At 39.8% G+C, this 22772-nt stretch overlaps 2 protein-coding genes across 2 annotated transcripts; both read left to right on the forward strand.

Annotated features, from left to right (window-relative positions):
* The first annotated feature begins 2467 nt into the window (after positions 1 to 2467).
* gpr83 (G protein-coupled receptor 83) lies at positions 2468 to 13177 on the forward strand. The gene is made up of 5 exons (XM_058078930.1): positions 2468 to 2765; positions 5752 to 5877; positions 10866 to 10999; positions 11845 to 12432; positions 12502 to 13177. Exons 1-5 carry the CDS (start codon positions 2526 to 2528, stop codon positions 12569 to 12571), a joined length of 1158 nt encoding a protein of 385 aa, XP_057934913.1. The 5' UTR covers positions 2468 to 2525; the 3' UTR covers positions 12572 to 13177.
* Positions 13178 to 17143: 3966 nt separating this feature from the next.
* cdk2ap2 (cyclin dependent kinase 2 associated protein 2) lies at positions 17144 to 22571 on the forward strand. Its single transcript, XM_058083745.1, has 5 exons — positions 17144 to 17285; positions 19967 to 20122; positions 20981 to 21072; positions 21179 to 21299; positions 22204 to 22571. The coding sequence occupies exons 2-5, from the start codon at positions 20068 to 20070 to the stop codon at positions 22269 to 22271; spliced, it is 336 nt and encodes a 111-aa protein (XP_057939728.1). The 5' UTR covers positions 17144 to 17285; positions 19967 to 20067; the 3' UTR covers positions 22272 to 22571.
* Positions 22572 to 22772: the final 201 nt, after the last annotated feature.

The raw sequence follows: 22772 nt of genomic DNA on the forward strand, positions 1-22772 counted from the left end.
TCTCAGATGTAATGGAATTCAACCCTTAAATTATTGAAGCCAACCAGAACAACAAAAATTATTCCAATTTACACACTCGGAATTTCAGAATAAATCAACCAACTAGAAAATTGTTTAGACTAATTCAACTAGAAAACTTTTGATGGTAGCAAATCAGGAACTCCAACCACTTGTGCCTGATGGTGGCGTCTTTAGAAATTGTAAACAAATGTGGCTTTCCCTTACATCCAAATTCTGAAATTTACAGTAGTTCCAGCTAGTTGCTGTGGTCTCTTAATTAGGCTTTATGTTTGCTCTGGTGAGTATCACTCATTAGCTACGTTTACATGGACCCAAATATTCCAATTCCATTCGGGTTATTTGCTCAAATGGAAAGAATCTAACCTTTGTATACACCTCATTCCGAAAGAAAAGTGCCAATCCGAATGAATATATAATCGGATTCACAGGGGTAGAATATTCCTTTCCCCAATCCGATTGAGGTATCCTGTACCTGCTCAATCGGAAAGTTGTCAGGGTGCGTTTTTTCAGCGCATGCTCAGCTGTGACGTAACACGCAGACGTCTCTCAGGTTTTGAAAATGGCGGCGAGCAGTCATCACTGGACTACAGCGGAAAGTATGTTTTTGATACAAACTTAAAAAGAACTGAATGTTCAAGTTGCTGCTCTAAAAAAAAATCATAGCAACTGTCCCGACAAACGTGGTAATCACACTCTCGTCCGCCATCTTTGATGAATCACGTGATGTTGTGTATGTTTTACTGCACATGCCCCATTGACTATGCCGTTTGATTATAGCATTGCATGTAGACAGGAGATTGGAATATTCCTTTCCATGTATACACTGTTTTCTGGTACGTCATTCGGAAAGAGGAAAATCTCCTCATGTAAACGTGGCTATTGTTGTGTATGTGTCAAGTCATATAGATGAGTGAGTTAGTTACTTATTAATCCGTTATAAAAAATCTGATATATGCAATGAATTTTTATTGGAAATGCATTACAGAAAAATCGGTTCTTTTTTATCTGTCCGTTGTGAGCGAATTTCCGATATATCCGAGTCCGATATATCCGAGGTTTACTGTAGTTTCGTACGTCTGCTCCCGGAGTTGCTTTTTCCTGCTGCTGCAATTTCTGCAACAAATAAATAGAATTTACCTGCAATTGGTCCTGCTCTCTGCATCCTGGGGTCGAACCTTAAAACTCTCGGGACCGACTGTGACAGAAGAGTTAAGATTATATAAGCTACTCCTTTTCAAACATGTTGAATTGAATTGTGAAAAGTGTGAACATGTATTGTTATGCGAGGTCCAAACAAACTAAAGCATTACCATGACCAATATTATGTATATCGTCCGTCTGTCATATAAACATCTGTCTGTCTACATCAGGGGTCGGGAACCTTTTTGGCTAAGAGAGCCATGAAGACCAGATATTTTAAAATGTGTATCTGTGAGAGCCATATACATTTTTTAAACATTGAATGCAATAAAATGTGTGCATTTTTATGTAAGACCAACAGTTTTAGATATAATGGGCTCTAATTACGTAGACCAGGCACACTACCCCACGTCAAGGGGGTGTGGCCAGCACACTTTCGTGAGCAGCGCAGTGTCCAATAATAAATCAAATACTTGCTGCCATTAATGCAACTTCTGCTGCTGCATGGTTTTGCACCGTACTCAGTATATTTAATTCTTTTGGCCATCTTTGCCAGAAGGCTTGCTTCTGCAGCTTTAGCTAGGTGACTAAAGGAGGAAAGTTTACATTTACATCTTAATGACCGAGGTACACTACCGCATTACCCAATAATAATCGAGTTTTGGTGTTTGACCTGGAAAATATCATCAGGAAAGATAGATATGGTCGGCCGTATTGCAGTAGAAAATAGAGGGACGGATTAAAATGCATAAGAAAGTTGTTGATTTTTAATATTTTTAACAGTGATTTCTGTGATGTTTACTTTAAAATGTTAGCAAACATACATTTTTATTGTGGTAAATGCTTGAGAGCCAGATACAGTCATCAGAAGAGCCCTACCTGGCTCCCGAGCCATAGGTTCCCTACCTCTGGTCTACATTCATAATGTAAACCCATTTTCCAAACATACAATGTAAGCATGTCTCCGCTTCTGTTGGGGTTCTGCATGTGTATTATTGTGGCCAGAGAGTTAATGCACGCTGGGCGGGTGCGCACACGGCTGCAGTCTGGTCGAGGCTGACAACAACTTGTTGCATGCCCCTGCCTCAGCCTGAGGACGGCACATGGAATAGTCTGAAATCGGACCAAAATCCAAGTAAAGTCGCAGCCATTGTCTTAACATGAGGTTCGTGTGCTTGTGTGTGCTTCTCCCGGTGGTCAACCCCGGCTGGGACGCAGCAGCAGAAGCGGCGAGAGTCAACCAAGTCAACGACACTGCACTGGCAGTCGACATGTTGCTGTCTTACGCGGAAAATATGGTGAACACTTCAGGGAAGTTGGACAACCGGACTTTGCCCAATTTCCTCCTGGACTTTGACGAGGGCATGCTGGAGGACTGGCGCTCCCTGGCCAGTGGCGACGAGAGGCGCGGCGGGAGGTCCAGCGTAAAGGCGCTGCTGGTGGCCGCCTACTCGGTCATCATCGTCATCTCCCTGTTCGGAAACACTCTGGTGTGTCACGTGATTGTGAAAAACAAGCGTACCCGGTCGGCGACCACCGTGTTCATCTTGAATCTGGCCGTGGCCGATGTGTTCATCACTGTGCTCAACACACCCTTCACCCTGGTAAGTCCACCCTCACTTTATTCTTCATGATCCAACTTTGATGGAGGTTTAGTATCTCAATCCTCCTTCCCCGCCACATGGTCCAGAAGGCGTTTGTTATCAATGGCTGCTGAAACGCACTTCTATTTATAGTCAATTTAACTCACAAAAAAAAATCATAGTAATACATAGTACACCATACAGCAATACTACTGGTTCTCTCAGCATCAACAGCAGACAACAGCTGTACCATGGCTGGAATCATTCACATTGTATGTCCATAATTTAAACATAAATCCATATAATCAGGGGGTGTATAGCACCAAATTCTGGGCCCCAATACATAAGCCTCCTGAAGGAAACTACACCCACCACCCCCCATACACACCCTCTGTCTATGAATATAAGGAAAGGGCTTATTTTTGTTCTATTATATTCCATATCTTCTCTCTGTTTTCTTTTTCATATTCATATAAAAAACAGGCTGCACCGCGGTCGAGTGGTTAGCATGCAGACCTCACAGCTAGGAGACCAGGGTTCAATCCCACCCTCGGCCGTCTCTGTGTGGAGTTTGCATGTTCTCCCCGTGCATGCGTGGGTTTTCTCCGGGTACTCCGGTTTCCTCCCACATTCCAAAAACATGCTAGGTTAATTGGCCACTCCAAATTGTCCATAGGTATGAATGTGAGTGTGAATGGTTGTTTGTCTATATGTGCCCTGGGATTGGCTGGCCACCAGTCCAGGGTGTACCCCGCCTCTCACCCGAAGACAGCTGGGATAGGCTCCAGCACCCCCGTGACCCTTGTGAGGATGTCCACTTGTCATCAGGTCAAAATGGTATTTTATCGTTTCAACCTGTCATCCACATGGAAATGGCATTCCGAGTGCACTGAAACGGTATTCTTTGGCTTGCCGTTGCCATGTAAACAAGCAAGCCGCTGCTTTCTGAAAACGTTCTGCTTTCTTCATCACATGACCAGAAGTGACAAGCCAACAAGCCAAATCTAAATAAATAAAATCTAAATACTTCATCTGGCATAAGTCCCCCCATTTTCCATTGTCTTATATCCAAAATGATTCGCAGGTGTAATTCCAAGTTGTCTTCAGTCTATAGACAAGCCTTGTTACATTGTTTTCACCCAGGGATGTGTTCCCATATTTACTATTTACATATATATATATTTTTTAATTTTATATATATATATATATATACACATTATTACATACTATATACATATTTACTAATCCTGGTACATGCTGTGATCAGGCAAGAACAAGTACATTGATAATAACATGTAATACAACAATAAAAATATCTTGTCATATTTTGATGATGTAGAACATTACCGGAACATCTTTCCAAGGGGTATTGATTTCAGAGGCCCATTGATCGGAACTAATGCTAAGATGCCTCTTTCCCCCAGGTAGATAATAATGTTGCTATATGCGCTAGAGCAGGGGTCTCAAACTCAATATACCTGGGGGCCACTGGAGCGAGGGTCTGGGCAAGGCTGGGCCGCATCAGTTTTTCCAAAAAAAAAAAAAAAAACGCATTTATTAAAAACAGAAAAATATACAAACTTTTTCAGTGCCTTGGTTCCGATTTTCTACAAGAAAAGCTCTGATAAAACATTCCACTGTTCTCAAATATCTTCATTTTTATTTTTCTGCACAAAATAAGATGAAAAATGAATAAACAAATCAAGAATAAAGAAAATCAATCAATTAGTAATAAATAAATATAATAATAAAACGGCAAATAATAAAAACTTAAGAAACCACATATAGTTGGTGGGTAGACAAATTATTTTTTTCAGATTAAATTTAACAAAGCATTATTAGAGCCCTATTGGACTATAAGACTATAGTCACATTTATACTTTTTTCATTTACAACATATTGCGCAACTGCAGGGTCTTGAGACACATGCTAACTCGCAAACTAGAGAGCTAGCAACCTAAACGATAGCCTTCAAGTTATTTCCTTTAAACTTAAATAGCCAAAAACTTACCACTTCCACACAGATAGGGAGGATAACTATCAACAGTTATTTAACCTTTAACATGAACATTAATCATCCATCCATCCATCCATCCATCCATTTTCCTCTGCTTATCCGGGTCCGGGTCGCGGGGGCAGCAGTCTTAGAAGGGAAGCCCAGACTTCCCGGTCCCCGGCCACCTCCTCCAGCTCCACCGGGAGGACACCAAGGCGTTCCCAGGCCAGCTGTGAGACATAGTCCCTCCAGCGTGTCCTAGGTCTGCTCCGGGAACATGAATCAAACGTAATAATTTTTTCTGGGTACATGATACCATACAGCATCCATATCAAACTAACATTCAACTTTCATATCAAGGCGGGGGCCTCAAACTAGTGTCCTGTGGGCCACATTTGAGACCCCTGCGCTAGAGCGATCAGGCTATAATGAAACATACACACACAAAACACTTACTTACAGTGTACGCTCCCATTGGGATGCCGACTGATGGAATAGCTGTATCTTCCAGCACAAGACGTGTTTTCCGTGTTGAGCTGGTAAGTTGAAATTAATCCTCATGCAAAATAAAATGATCAGAACAAAGGAGTATCTTACTGAGTCTTCGTTGCGATGTCGTCTGGTCTAAGTTGAGAGTGGGTGTGTCCATTGCGTTAGTCTGTCCTGTCGTTTTGCTGGTAGCATATGCAATCTCAGAGTTGGCCAACTTTTCATAGTTTTTTTTTCAATTCAATTTTGTCCTCAACTGTACGTATGTATGATTGCTGGTGAGCCATAGGTTTAGCTTTGTAACGGTTTCTGGCTCATATTCGGTCTATTACAACAAACCAACGTTAAAAATAAAGAGAGGGTAGTAAAGAGACAAAATACAAATTAAGCAGGGAATCAAATCTATATTTTTCACACTTTTTTACCATTCATTTGCAGCTTTCAAGAGATAAAGTTCAATCATCGTTCAATGAGGATACTAGTAGATATGTATTTTTGTTGTGTTGTGTTTGTGTGTCACAGGTACGCTTTGTGAACAGCACCTGGGTGTTTGGGAGGACCATGTGTCATATTAGTCGCTTTGTGCAGTACTGCTCCCTGCATGTGTCCACGCTCACGCTCACTGCCATCGCGGTGGACCGACGCCAGGTTGGTGTGCAGCAGCTGTCACCGTAGTCACCATACCACTTATTAATCTTACTATTTATGTTACACTGGAAGGCACATTTCCTGTTAGATGTGTGCTTGAATGTTGAAAATGTACTTTTCATCACTGAAATCCGGTAGAAGACTGGAGGAAATGGAGGAAGTGACATTTACTCGAGAAAACTCCCACTACAGTATATCGCTTTCTATATTGTTGTGGTGCAGTTTTGGGGATTTTTTGTTGTTTTATATATATATATATATATATATATATATATATATATATATATATATATATATATATATATATATATATATATATATATATATATATATACAGTATATCTTGATATGCCTGTGGAAGGCTTTTGCTCCAACACTCGACGAGACTGGAAGAGTCTTTGGTATTGTACGTATTTTGGCACATTTCGAGGACAGTTGTTTTGACACTGCACCTCAGATAAAGGAAAGTTTGGGATGGAATGTGTATTACCGGAGGGTGTTTTCTACTATCAGCTGTCTCGACTATCTTTCCTCGACCGAGACTGGGGAAAACACATGCAATGACTAGGAAGAAAAAGATTAAATCCCTTAAGGATTTTAAGGATCCACAGGGCACATATAGACAAACAACCATTCACACTCAAATTCATACCTATGGACAATTTGGAGTTGCCAATTAACCTAGCATGTTTTTGGAATGTGGGAGGAAACCGGAGTACCCGGAGAAAACCCACGCATGCACGGGGAGAACATGCAAACTCCACACAGAGATGGCAGAGGGTGGAATTGAACCCTGGTCTCCAAGCTGTGAGGTCTGCGCGCTAACCACTAGACTGCCGTGCCACCCATTATTATTATTATTATTATTATTGTCATTATTATTATTGTTGTTGTTGTTGCTATTATTATTGTTATTGTTTATAATTATAAAGATTCAGGATTTAAATGAAAGCGGGGGATAAAGGAAGGCCAAACTTTTAATCTGTGGCGTACACACAATACAGAATTCATTCTCAACTTTTTTTTTTCTCAACTACGCTCCATTTTTCCCGCCACTACATACTACTGCTCCTCCATTAATGACCCCTTGGTATGATGACCAGAGAGCTACGTTCCAATCATAAACTATATAAGGTTCCGAAAATATTGTGATAGGTCAATAACACTCAACAGGTTATTACTTCGGCCTATAAATATTTTTTAATTGTGCAATAAATATTTTATAATAAAAATAATTTAAAAAATAATATTTGAAAAAAAATAGTCATATTTTTAATGACCTCTAATGGCCCACCTGCAGTACCACCACTGCACACCAGGGGGCCGCAGCCCACACTTTGGGAATCACTTGTGTAAACGCTTGCAAATGTGGTAGGCAGGATTGCTATAAACATCAATAACTGTCACTTATCTATCAGTGTCAGGAAGTAAATCTACATTGTTTCTACTAGATACAGTATATTGTATGTATCTTAGAATGATAATATGGCGGTTCCCGTTTCCAGGGCTATCCAGACCTGTGTTACCACCTTGGAGCCTTTGTCGCTCAATTTGGTGACTTTCTGAAGTCTCTTGGCAGCATATTTTCTCAGAAGCATCTAGCGGCTTTACTGGTATCATGGAGACTTACAAGCACAAGCACGTATTGTTCTACAGGTTCTGTTCTCACTGAGCAGATGCTGCTTCAGTCTGCTTCAAATTAAAGCAGTTGCAAGCATTCAGTGCGGTCGGCTCCTGAGGTAGACTGAGAGCATAGTGGAGCACGATCCAGCACGCATCCGAAGTGCAAATGAGTCACACTCAGCCTGTTTTCAAAATGTAAATGTTTCTTAATCTCCAGTAAATTACGACTCATTACACTGACGCCTTATTCGGACTCACGCATTTACTGAAAGGTATCCCCACCAGGGATTCAAGGGTATGCTGGATCCTCCCGTAGGGAATATTGAGAATATTGTAAAAGAGTCCTGACATGCTGTAGTGTTCTAAACAAAAAAAAAATCTAAATATAATGCAACGGAAATCCCAATACTGCAGATTAGAGCATTTCAAATTTGGAGCCTCCGGTGCTTCATCCGCAGTTTAGCTCCCGGTTCCCCGCTATTCATTAAATGAAGGCGGAAATCATAGAGATCATCATCTTAATCATAGAGTCAAGCTGTGGATAAAATTGCAATTCACGGTTCACCCAAGGGGAAGCATTATGGACCATGATAATGGTAATAGTAATATTTTATTTAGCTTGTTGAATTAATTAATTGTGATTTGTGAATTGTGAAGGAGACAGTGGCTGTGTTGGAAATAGAATACTAACTACTACATACTTCCATGCCCATACTATCCACACTCCATACTGTATACCCAATCCATCAGACAGCATGCAAAGCGTTTACATGACGGCGTACTACAGTAAACCTCGGATATATCGGATTCAATTGTTCCCACTGGTTTTGTCCGATATAAGCGAAATCCGTTATATGCGTATACCGGAAAATGTCCGTTTTACGCATATATCGGCAGGGCTCTACGTTAAAAACAAAAATTACTTGCCCATGGGGAATCCTTAAGGTGAGAACTACTTGCCCGAACTTGCCCCATGTAAAATGAAAAGACTGCCATAATGATATCATATATCAATATATGCTGATAATTCATCAGATAATAGTACTGATGCATTGTATTTGGAGGAATGTCTGAAAATTTGTGGAGATGTATGTTAACATGGCAAGCCATGCTACCTTACACATGGTAGTCGTAGTAAGCAGTGATATTTATAAGTTGTGTACCTCAATGAAACATTTGACACATTTGTGTACTAGTAAAGTGTTTTTAATCCAGAAAAAATGCTCAATGGTCAAACAATAATTTGTGAAGCAAAGGTGAGAAAAATACACAGAGAAATGAAACCGCTAGGTTTTGTAGCTTGTGCAAAATCAGCACTTGGTATTGGATCTAATGGGTGGTGTTTCATTGTGACCACTTCAAATTGTCACAGCAACGTGATTCACTCACCTTTGCCATCATTTGATTTGCTGCCGCTAATAAAATACTTGTTTAGGAGGCACTGTTTCATTACTTTTTGGTGTTTTCCTTCAGAAGTTGTTGAAGAATTAGACGATGTTGGCAGGGACGCCATGATAGATGTTTTCCTAGTAAAACGATCGCTGATTGGTTGATCGCGAACAAGAACGGGTGTGGGTAAAACGCGGATTGTGGATTACGGACCGCGGTCTAAATAAACGATTCTGATTGGTCCATTTCAAGATTTGCAAGGATTGGTTTGCAAATTACCACCGGAATTACGCAGTCCGTGTTTTACCAACACCCAACAAGAACCGCTTTAAAAAAACTCTTGGCAGTACAGCATGCTAAAGTGCACTTGCCCGACGGGAATATTAATGATTGGATTTACTTGCCCGAATTTTGTTTTAACTTGCCCCGGGCCATCGGTACAACGTTATTGTCGAGCCCTGATCGGATTTATATCCGGTATATGCATAAATCGGATTTTATCCGTTCTAAAAAGGCACTTCCTTGACTATGTTTCCAATGTACCTGGACTGGGCAATGAAAAGAGACGTAAGGTCATGAGAATTTAACTTTATTGGACTCTGAGCATAACAAATTGTTAATTAAGCTAGGCCCTGTTACGCCCGTCAGGCCTACGCTATTTCCAATAGTGAGGTTAAGATCTCATTCACTGCTGTGCTAGTATTATTGACGTCACTCACTTTTATATTTGTCCGAAATCTGGAGCCAGGAGAAAGACAATAGCCAGTGACATCAACAAGATTAGCATAACGATGCGGCCATCCGATATATGCCAGGGAAATTTCATGGAAATGCATTGGAACGGGACTGGAGATTTTGTCCGAAATAGGCGAAATCCGTTATAAAAAATCCGATATATGCAATGAATTTTTATTGGAAATGCATTACAGAAAAATCGGTTCTTTTTTATCTGTCCGTTGTGAGTGAATTTCCGATATATCCGAGTCCGATATATCCGAGGTTTACTGTACATGATAACCCACAATGCATTGCGCTCCTACCCAAGCCGAAATCGACAGGCTGAATCTGATTTCATTTTAGCTCTAAACTCTTTAAAAATCACTTTATTGAGGTTTTTTAAAAAAAAAAATCAGAGAAAGCGTCCGTGTGTAGAACTGAGTGTGCCATTTATTTGTCCAAATACCAACCCTTTACAATTTTGTTCGGACGAATTCGGCAAAATCTAAGCTATCCGAAGCGAGCAACACAATTCCAGTTATTTTCACAAAATAAAACACCCCCTTACTTTTTACTTTACTTTCCACCACATTATTATTATTATTATTTATTATTATACGGGAGCCAGGCAACGACATTTCATTGGCAATTTCTTATTCTTATTCTTGTTATTGTGCAATGACAATAAACATAGTGATAAATCACTGCTTTTACTTTGAAAACAAGAAGCGAACCAACTCGCAATATATCTTGCTTGACATCACCGTTTGGTCCATCCTGCTGCTCAGTGTTCAGCCAACGTTTTTTTTTTTTTTCGTGGTGACGTCACATCGTGTTGCATCCTGGGTTCTTTGAGTGTGAGTAGTAAGCTGATGATACATACTCAACATTTCTGGCGAATGCAGTATGCATCCGGGAACTTTTTGCATACTCAAAAATTGCATACTCAAAGAGTTAGTATGAGTACTTAGGTAAGTATGCGATTTCGAACACAGCCAGGAAAGCGAAGTGTCCATTCTCTGTACCACTTATCCTCACAAGGGTTGTGGGCATGTTTGAGCCTAACCCAGGGGTACACCCCGGACTGGTCGGCAGCCAATCACAGGGCACATATAAACAAACACAACAGAACATGCAAACTCCACACCGAGATACCCGAGCAGGACAGATCCACAGTAGATCATCAAGCAGTGTATGATTTGTACATAATAGTCTTTCTGTGCATGTGTGTGTGTGTGTGCATGGTGACTCCCCAACAGGTGATTTTACATCCTTTACGACCCCGCATGACCTCGACTCAAGGCAGCTTTTGGGTTGCTGTAATCTGGATCATGGCCAGCTGCTTCTCCCTCCCACACGCCATCTACCAAAAACTGTTCACGTTTACTTTCAGGTAAAGACACACACACACAGAGTACTGATTCCACTGACAAAAAAAATATCAAGTGATGAATCACATGGATAATATTAGCACATAAAAACGGAGGATGGGGGTACTTTAGCCTGCTTAAATGAGGTAACCCTTTAATTTAGCAAGCAACAATCAGCATCCACACAGAGATGGCCGAGGGTGAGATTGAACTCGGGTCTCCTAGCCGTGAGGTCTGCACGCTAACCACTCAACCGCCGTGCAGCCAGTGAGATTATCACACAGTTAAAATGAACTAGTCTCATTATCTCACTCCATGTCATCTTCCTCTTCGGCTGGTCCCACTTAGTCCAGGGTGAATCCTCCAAGGACTCCAAGGTGAGTCCTTGCCTCCCTACCCTTGGGTTCCCAATGGGATCGGTCCTTTCAGCTTGTAGCAGCTGCCCATTTGATCTCGTAGTGACGCCTACGTACATTTCTGTACTTGTTGATGATCCTGACTGTAAATAACTTTTTACAAAATAACTGCCACAAAAACATACTGGGAGTGCTTCTGGCTTCCCAGCATGCTTTGCTGTTAAATGTTCATTTATCCATTTCAATTGTTATTATTATTATTCTATTAATATTATCATTGTTTTGTCAATTGTCAATATTTCTGGGTGTCTGGAAGGGATTGCTTGGATTTACATTATTTCATGTGAAAAATGTATGTTTTTTGTAGGTTTCAGTTATCGTCAGATCTCTTGGATCAGATTAGTGTCAAAAAACATGTCCAAACATGTTCTCATTATAATAAGAAGTGAGCCAATTCCAACACAATCGATTCACAGCTCTGATGTTGATGTGATGTCCTTGCTCCTCACCAGCCAGGAGAGGGAACGCAGCCTGTGCGTCCCAGACTTCCCCGAGCCATCAGACATCTACTGGATGTACATCGACCTATTTACCTTCATACTCCTGTACATGCTGCCTCTGGTCATAATCACAGTCTCTTACACCACGGTGGCCCGCCGTCTGTGGTACCACAACGCCATTGGCGATGCAACCACAACTCAGCACGCCACCCAGAAGAGGAAGCGACACCGCACGGTAGCCATGTTGCTCATTGTGGTGGTCGTGTTCGCCGTCTGCTGGTTTCCGCTCAACTTCTATGTAGTGCTGCTGTCCAGCCAGGCCATCCACTCATCCAACGTCCTCTACTTCTGCTTCCACTGGCTGGCGATGAGCTCCACTTGCTACAACCCCTTCATCTACTGCTGTCTCAACCCCACCTTCCGCCAGGAGCTCCGCCTCCTCCTCAGCATATTCAGGAGGAGCCAGAGAGCTGAGGTGGAGATGCAGATGCAGCACCAGCCCGTGGCGGTTTGCGCCCCATGTCACAGGAATGCCTGGCCCGACAATGACGAGTTGTCGGGGCAGAGGCAAGTTTTGCCACAGCCAAGCCACGACTCCTCGCAGAAAAGTCACGCCTTGAGCGGAGAATCGCATCATCTCAAGGATACTCGTACGCTCTTCACTGCCAGACAGGTGCCAACAGGTAGAACTGACATCCTGTCCATGGAGCCCATTGTGGTTGTCAGTGGAATACATTAGATACTTCGGTAATTAATCCACCATCCATTTTCTAGATGGGAGCAGCCGGATTAGGTAGCGATACCAAGACTGTCTTGTCTCCTGCCACCCTTTCTAGCTCCGCCGAGGGACACAGGGGTCCCTCCATCATGTCCCAGGTTTACCCCAGGGTTTTTTCTAACACCTGCTGCCGGTGACATCACAGTGAGCCAAGCTCCCATATATGGGCGTTCCCAGGTACAAGCTTTACAAGCTGTTAGCTGCACAAGCTGAGCGCGACCAATCACAATGTAGTGGGCATTAGTGAAATAAATTCAAACAGACCGTTATGGAAATCCAATGAAATCCAGCTGGAATAGGTGCAGATTCTGGAAGATCTATAAAGCTTTCTGTGTGGGTTATTGTGTGTAGCTGTTCTAGAAGAGTCCACAATTCAATCAAATAGCCAGAAATTAGCATGATAGGTCCCCTTTAAGAAAATGCATTCAAATTGTGATGCAGTATTCTACACTGGTCACTAGGTGTCAGCAGGTAAAACGTATAAGCAAGACTTGGTAGCTGGTTTGAATATTTTCACAACAGTCACAATAATAACATCATCCATCCATTTTATATACTAATTATCGTCACTAGGGTGGCGGGTATGCTGGAGCCTATCCCAGCTGTCTTGGGGCGAGAGGCGGGGCACACCCTGGACTGGTCGCCAGCCAATCACAGGGCACATACAGACAAACAACCATTCACACTCACATTCATACCTATGGACAATTTGGAGTCGCCAATTAACCTAGCATGTTTTTGGAATGTGGGAGGAAACCAGAGTACCCGGAGAAAACTCACGCAGGCACAGGAAGAACATGCAAACTCCACCCAGAGATGCCCAAGCGGAGATTCGAACCCAGATTTTCCCGGTATCCTGAGTGTGTGGCCAACATGCTAACCCCCTGCGGCTGGTTAAAAAAAAAAAAAGTTAAAAAAACATTAGGTAGGCTTTCTATCCTCCAACTACGAAAATAAAAATCCTTATTTAAACCTACTTAATTACACTACTGCTGAAATTTGATTAATCACAGTCAATTGGTCTGGAACCAATTAACAGCAACAAACGAGCACCAAAACTGTGTTCACTTTACAAAGGCTTCATTGATCCTTTTAAATTAATATTTTTCTTCAAGACGTCTGATATATGCAAGACTCCACAAAAGACTACCCACCTTTGTTCCACAGTAGAATGAATCCAATGTGTTGTGTTTGTTGTCATGGCAACTATTGAATGGGTGAGTTCAGGGACCTGAACTATAAAGTAGAATTGTCTAGCTTTCAGACACTGTGTCCAATTCTTGGTTGTCCTGTTTTTGTTTTTGTTTTAGCAAGTGATGAAAATGTCCCAGTTTTCTTTTTCGTCATCAGGCCTGGCATTAGGGCACGCATGTCACATAACCCTAGAGAGGGGGCCATGGGATTAGGTATGAATGTGAGTGTGAATGGTTGTTTGTCTATATGTGCCCTGTGATTGGCTTCCTGTATCCTGTTTTTTGAATCATTGATGTGCCCGCTATTTAAAGTTTTTGAACATTCTTCCTTTGGAATTTGGGAATTTCCTATTCATACAGAAGAGGCGTTGCATTGAAATTATAAGAAATGATAAGAAATTATAATGTTGTCTCAAATGTCATGGTTGTCAGGAATCCAAATACGGTCGCCGTGGTATATGCATTCATGAATTATTGAAGCTATGTTCTCATCTCTTGCAAAGATCCATTGTTTATCAATGTTGTCTCGTAAAGCTTTGTGGATGTGCAGCGTCGTAAGGACTTTGGGTTTCCCAGCATGCCTTGCAGTACTTTTTTTGCAAATAGTTGCTACAGCGGTGGTTAGGACATGTGATACTTGGGCCTTCAAAGGGAACTTAACTAACTCTTACTACTGTTGGAAATACATGATACACTTTCATGGAACAAATACTCAAATTTAAGTTACAACTATAGGTCAGTGCTTTTGATAGTTCTCAGAAGAGAAGGCCCTTCTGGCACTGACTGCACAACACTGAGTTGCCAAAGTCATGTGTAATGTACTGTAGTTGTATTATCCACATAGTAGTTGCCCTAGATGTGTTTAATGTACTTTCCTGTTACATATTGTGCTGTCGTGTTTGTAGATAGTGTTCTGTCTAGTGCCCCCCATGTTTATTTTGCTGTGTGACAAGCCATTGCGAGTTCCATTTTGCAAGCCCAAATAAAGAGTAGTTTCCTTAAAGCAAGCAAGTGTTTTTCTTGTGAGTCTGGTTTCTTGATTGGTTCATAAGATGACGGAGATGGAATCAATAACAGTTGCATTGGGGAGTTTATTACCTAGATGTAGTATCTATTTAAAGCAGAGGTAGGGAACCTATGGCTCGGGAGCCAGGTAGGGCTCTTTTGATGACACTATCTGGCTCTCAAGCATTTCTTACCACAATAAAAATGTATTTTTGCTAACATTTTAAAGTAAACATCACAGAAATGACTGTTAAAAATAATATTAAAAATCAAAATCATTTCTTATGCATTTTAATTCGTCCAGCTAGTTTCTACTGCAATACGGCCGACCATATCTATCTTTCCTGATGATATTTTCCAGGTCAAACACCAAAACTTGATTATTACTGGATAATGCGGTAGTCTACCTCGGTCATTGAGATGTCAACATGTAAATGTAAACTTTCCTCCTTTAGTCAAATAGCTAAAGCTGCAGAAGCAAGCCTTCTGACGAAGATGGCCAAAAGAATTAAATATACTGAGTATGGTGCAAAATTATGCAGCAGCAGAAGTTGTATTAATGGCAACAAGTATTTGATTTATTATTAGACACTGCGCTGCTCACGAAAGTGTGCTGGCCACACCCCATTGGCGTGGGGTAGTGTGCCTGGTCTACGTAATTAGAGCCCATTATATCTAAAACTGTTGGTCTTACATAAAAATGCACACATTTTATTGCATTCAATGTTTAAAAAAATGTATATGGCTCTCACAGATACACATTTTAAAATATCTGGTCTTCATGGCTCTTGTAGCCAAAAAGGTTCCCGACCCCTGATTTAAAGGATGGAATGGGAAATACTTAGTACTGTAAACTCTGCACCCACTAAGCCACAGCCATTCAACTCAGAGGAAAAAACACATTTGTTGTTATTAAGATGCACCTCTGTATAAACCACACATGGTCACATAAAAAAATCTTATTGGGCAGGAACCAATCGTGCTGCTGAAAAAGAGTCTGACTTACGGTTACATCCACAAACAACATTAAACTAATCACACAGCAACTTGACACTCAAACGTTACACCTCAAAAATGTGGAAACATGCATCAATACATTTTTGGGTTTCAAAAAATGTAATTTGGAGCGAGTTGCCTCCAATCCCTCGAACTAACAATATGACACACTGACATATTCCATTCAACACAATACAAATGGCTTGAAAACGTGAAAACGAACACACAAAATGTCAGGTTTAATACAATGCCAAGATCTGCCTGTGACTACCACATGGTAATCTTCAAAAGCTAAATTGAAGGCAACCGAAGTCATGCGTTTTGCATAATAATGGTTCGTTCACCTCAATGAAGACAAAATGGCTTGTCAAAAACCACTTCTTACCTTTTTGTCTCCTGTAAGGCCAATGACCCCATCATTATGTAAGACTACTCACCATAAACATGCTTTTTATATTCACCGTACAGACCAGAATGCATCAGTCTGATAAAGTGATGGGAATTACAAATCTTTTACAGGATCCGGCTATGTGTAAATTGAGTTTGTTTAATTTTAATATTGAATTCATTTATATCAATATCATTGAATTGCTACAGAAAAACAAATGATAAAATACAAAAACAAATTGGACAAAAGGGTATTATTCATAAATGTTTAACTATTTACAGTAAAACACACACGTCAATAAACCATAACAAAACAAAATAGAAATTAGAATGTTCAAAACTAAAAGAAAAATCAGCAAGACATTGAGTCCACGGTGAAAACCGTGGACACACAGATTGGCAAATCATAGCATAGGTCACGTCATCCACTTCAGTTGCAATTTGGACCTTAATTTGGATGAGTGTGGACGTTAGGGGCCAGGCAGGGAGATGGATTGCATGAACAAATCAGACAACCTCTGTGAGGGAGCGACTCTCGTGAGAATAAGCGTTAGAAAATGAATGAATGAAATTGTCCATGGGTATGAATGTGAGTGTGAATGGTTGTTTGTCTATATGTACCCTGTGATTGTCTGGCGACCAGTTCAGGGTGTACCCCACCTCTGCGGGAAGACAGCTGGGATAGGCTCCAGCACCCCCTCGACCCTTGTGAGGATAAGCGTAGAAAATGAATGAACGAATGAATAATTAGTATCCTGATTCTAACGTTGTTGAATTTTGTGTGTGACAGATTGGTAAATTCATATCCTGAACATGCTAAATTAGTGGGGCGCACCAAACGACTTAAACCACTTAAACGACACGACTGATTATGAAATGTTAAGAAATGTGAAAGATAAATGCTTTTAATGATTGTATAGCATGCAGCCACCCCATTCATCGCTTTTTCAATTTTAAAGTCTCGCTATTGGTCAATTTGTCGACCAATGGCGTGGCTTACCGGTGCTAAGCTTGGTCCTGTTTTGCGCGTGCGCATTCTTGAACTCACGGAAGAGCACTCGTCTCTCAGAGGATATTAAATCTGCTTAAAAAAGGTATTCAAAAACACAACATTATGATAGTTCTTCTTTATCCGTATGCTTACAAATGTAGTTAACAATATGTTGATCACGAAACATGTGTTTTTGTGTTGAATAACGGCGCCGGCATTGGTTTTCTTGATTGTTCTCACATTGTTGTGCTAACCGGCGAAAGCTAGCTAAATTTAGCACAGTGCCTTCCTGTTAAGCTAACGTCAGCTTTTGTTTCATTCAGAGTCACTCAATTCAGCCCAATTTGCGAATAACGGCCACTTCCACATATACGCGCTACATAATGTTTTATCCAAACGACAACTTACTGTATGAATCACCACGTACTGACGCCCGTGTCATTGTATGTCCGCTAAAACAAAAACTTAAATCAACAAAGCGCTGACAACGTTGTCGTCGTTTGGCAATCCCTTAGTGGTCATTTCGTTCCTTCCACTCGTGTCGCATAGTATGCCTTTAAAACACGTGGCCGTTAGCGTTTTAAGGAGGTTTGACTGCAGGAGGTTCAACAGTTAGATTGGACTTTATTTTTTTCCACAACGGGAAAATGCAAATGTTCCAGCAGCAGATGGACTCAGACATAGCACATTATAACACATACCTATACAGAAAGATAAACAATCTATGATGCCAAAGTACTATAAACGTATTAATAATGTACAATAAACCTGTGAGATGACCAAGTACGTAAGAAAATACAAAAAATGTAGGCACTGGAGGTATTTAACAGTACAGTATTGCTGTAAACGAATACACAATATTGCACATGTTGACACTTGGGTGACAAGTATATATATATATATATATATATATATATATATATATATATATATATATATATACACACACACACACACACACACACCAAAAATATATATATACAAGTATATATGTGTGCGTGTGTTAATTTGTAGTAGTTCAATAGTTACACATAAAATAAAGACAATTACATTATACAAAAACTATTGATACTATAAATAGTAGCTTAGGGCTATTATATGGTGGCAGGGTTTTTTCTCTCGTAGTATCAAGACTTCTTTTTTAAAATTCAGACTTTTTATGTCTTTTTAAAATGATAATGTGTATTTTTTCTTACTTAGTACTGTTATTTAGTGACAGTTTTTTTTCTTGTAATAATCAGATTTATATTCTGATGTAATGTGGTTATCGTCTAGTCTTTCCTTGTAATATATTTCCTTGTAATCATTCCTCTGCATTTCTTCCCCAAACTACATTCTAGATACAGTGTTCTCTCTATTATCGCGGGGGATAGGTTCCCAAAATAGCCTACAATAAGTGAAATAGCAAAGTAGCCAATTATATATATATATTTTTTTATTTTTATAATTTAATTATTATACATGTTTTAAGGCTGTAAATCCCCTCACCATACACCTTATACACTTATCTCAGACTAGCATTAACATTTTCTCACATTCACATTTCTCTCTTGTTTAAACACTCTCAAAGTTCAAATTTTGTTTGAATTTTAATGATTAACCTCCAGGTTGACAAGAAGAAACTATTTCACGCCTCTGAAACATGCCTTGTTTTAGTGCCGTTTGGCTGTAGCGTTTTTGTATCTGTTTCTTCCATTGTTTACAATATTGATGCTTAGCAAGCAGCTAGCGCGGTTAGCCAGTTTGGTAGCTAAGTAGACAAGAAATGGCACGTAGGAGATTGACAATGGTCTACAGCCAATCAGGATGCAGAAGACGATGGTTGGTCCAGACAGAAGAGAGAGAATGGAGAAAAGAAATGCTGCCTCCTGCAATTCTTCTTAGAGGGGCCAGGGTTGAGTAGTAATTATAGGTTATCACATGGTTTGTCTGGTATCAGGCCAGGTATCATGCTCCCAAGTGTCAGTATCAGCCCGAGACCGAAGGTCGATACCAGACAAACCATGTGATGATGTTATTATCACATACTATTTAATCATGAGCTTATTATCACGTACTATTTAATCAAAAGACCATTTTGTTTCCAGAAAATGTTCAGTTTATTACATGTATTATATCTAAACAGTGTAAACACAATGATTGCAAAAATATTTCAACAATAATATTTGATCAACGGTCTTATCTTATCAATGTCTGACAATTAAAGTTCCATTAATCAAGTTTGGGTTTTTTGGTGACTGGAGAAGCACTAGGAATATTTATAGTGTGTGTTCACGCTCGTGCGCTGTTCTCTGATTGGTTGTTTGACGGGCACGATACCAGAGCAGCAAGCTCTGAGTGGACAGCTACGGGGGCTGATACTGGACATGGTTAAACTCTATATTTTATCAGTATCACTGCCCTGGGCTTTGACACAGTATCATTTCGGCCTTTTCCCGTATCATTCATGGGCGCTTTCTAGGGTACAGGGCCAATTAATACTGTAGTATGTGATAACAGTGTTTATACGATGTAAAAAAAAACTAACCAAAACACAAAAAGTGCACAAGTCCGCGAAAGGTGAACTGTGATGGCGTGTGGAAACCATCCTCTGACTTGTAATTCTGACCAACTAATTATTATCAGCCTTATTTTTGGAATAATGTGTACACACATCTTTGTGTTAGAAATACGTTGATGGGAAATGTATACAGCAATGTCATATATTAGTAATGTTCCAGATGTATTTCCCTATGAGGGCAATGTCACTGACATGAGATCTTCCTTTTCTATGTGTGTCTGTAGCTCTTAGGAGCTCATCACCAGCAGTAAAGCTGTATAAGCACTGGGTAGACAGGACCGAAGGAAGTGGCGTGACATACGGGGAGCTGCCAGTGGACATCGCCATGAGTTACAAACCTATAGCTCCTGCGCCATCTGGCTCCAACCACACACCTCCTGGTTTGTCGCTTGTCATTCATACACACTCTCATCTTTACATTCTGTCTTCAACAACAACAATCACCCTCACTTTGGATTGACACTGTCACATACGTATACATATATCCATATATGTATACGTATGTTATCGCTGAGTTATCTTATCTGAAATTTGGATAAAATTGAGAGTACTTTATGGAACGGTTGGATACAGATATATATGCCTTGTTGCACCCCTAGTGTTCATGTAAAAATGTGGTACAACTGCAATGCACTGAGCTTGTTCACACGAATGTGTATTTTCATAACCTTCAGACTTTTTCCACCTATTTTACCTTTTTTATCCTGACTGTACTATTGTACAGTATTTTTTTATTGTATCAACTTTTTTTTCACTATTTTACACATTTTTTTCTTGGTATAAAAATAATAAAATGTACTTTTTAGACTTTTTTTTCTTGTAATATTACACCTTCTCGTGGTGTTACATTTTTCTCGTAATATTCTTTCTCAGAAACATTTTGAATGTAATTGTAATAATGTAATGCAATACTCCACACAGGTTTCAGCTTTCTTCTAAGATACCATTTTTTCACGCAAAATTGCATTCTAGAAGCATTCTGCCTTTTCCCTTGTAATTCCTCTTTCCTGACTTTCCTTATAATAATATATTCTCAGAAAATTACTTCCTCTTATTGCTTTGTTGACATTGGCTTTTTTTGGTCATAATACATGAGTATATAGAGGATGGATTCTAGGGAAAGTATGACCGTTTCTGGTATTAGTGTTAGAGGACATTTCATCCAATTTTACATTTTTTTTTCCCTCATATGATTGAACTGGATGGAATAGGTGACAAAGTGTGTTTTGGACCTTTAGGTTCCTCTGTGCCCTCGCCTTCCCTCCCGTCGTCATCCAACTTCAGGCCAGCTTTCAGTGACTTTGGGCCGCCCTCCATGGGTTTTGTTCAGGTATGCTGGCGTCACGGTCTCCTCCAATGACATCGTTTAAGACACCTTGAAGATAGCCACAAAACAGGATGTCACAGCTTTTCTCTTTGTCTCCCTGACAAATCAGCCTGTCAAAGTCAGCCAAGGCTCCACTTACAGCGAGCTTCTGTCCGTCATTGAGGAGATGAGCCGTGAGATCCGCCCTACGTATGCTGGCAGCAAAAGTGCCATGGAGAGGCTAAAGAGAGGTACACACCTTTTGGCTCATAAATACGTTTTCATATAAAAATCTTAAGATGTTGTAGTTATGGAAAGACATAAAATAGATAAGGTTTGTTTATGCTAAAATAACTACATTTTTTTTTAAATTCACGACTATATCAGCCATCCACTTTGTGAAGTAATAAACCAAAGTATTTCATTTAAACTCAACATACAACCTGGCATCATGGCCTGAGCCAACCTTTTGATGGTTTTATCAATTTCGTTTTTTGACATGGTCTGTTGTTTACAAAGTGCTCCTGAAAAAAGGGACACATAATAATAATAATAATAATAATTATTATTATTAGATAATAATAATTATTAGAACTATTATGATTATTATAATTATTATATTAATGCTAATTATTATATTAATTATATATAATATTATTGTTATATTTGCATATTTTACATAATAAGAATATAATTATTATTTTAATTTTATTGTAATTATTATATTTTATTATTTTTAAAATATTTAAATATAAATATAAAATAATAAATAATAATAGCAGATTGCATGACAATTTTACAGATACGTGTAAAATATATAGTCTGTCCCCCCCCCCCCCCCCCCCGTCAATTTTGTCATATCAATGCGGCCCGCGAGTCAAAAAGTTTGCCCACCCCTGGCCTAGAAACATGTAGTGGAATAGCCCTGCATTGTACTTTAGTGTTCTGATGGGTATTACATGAGAACACATGAACAGATGATTATTGGACTTGCAATCAAGTCACACGTTTGCACTGGCTCCTGTTTTTTTTAATTAACTGGCCATTAAAAAAAAACCCACCAAGCATCGTTAGGCATTTGCAAATTAGAATGAGACTCATGCATAATACAGTACCTGTACGCACGCTATGTCATAAAGGTTGATTTTTTTCCAGGTATAATCCATGCCCGTGCACTGGTCAGGGAATGTCTTGCAGAGACGGAAAGAAGCGCCCGCACATGACAACATCCTCCGTTTGTAAACTATTTCTTACTCTTCCTTCATCGCCTCTTTCCTGGCTGGCTTTTTAAAACTGCATCATATCCTTGTCCGACCAGGCCCCTCAAATGGTCATTAACTACAAGTTCAGTTTTCTACTGACTTTTGAGACAGAATGTTGACATTTTAATTAGAACCGTGCATAAAATGCATGGTGTATTAAAAGCAGATTTTTATATTAGTCAGGTTCTCCTTTATGTTTAACAGAAAACCAAACTTTCCAGCATCACTCTGTCCACTGATGATTTTTTTTTTTTTTTTTTTTACATACAGGTATTTGCTTTCAAGCTCACGCACATCAGTCATATTTTCTAGTGTTTGTCATTCAACAAAAACTATGTACATCAAGTCAGTTTGTTATTGTGGGAATTTTGTAAACCAAATTTTTGCAGTTCCTTATGTATATCTTAATTAAATGATAGAAAAACAAGTGTGGCCTTTTTGTTTAGATATGTAAAGCGACCA

The sequence above is a fragment of the Doryrhamphus excisus genome, chromosome 1 (genome assembly GCF_030265055.1).
Source record: "Doryrhamphus excisus isolate RoL2022-K1 chromosome 1, RoL_Dexc_1.0, whole genome shotgun sequence".
In the NCBI taxonomy this organism is placed as follows: Eukaryota; Metazoa; Chordata; class Actinopteri; order Syngnathiformes; family Syngnathidae; genus Doryrhamphus; species Doryrhamphus excisus.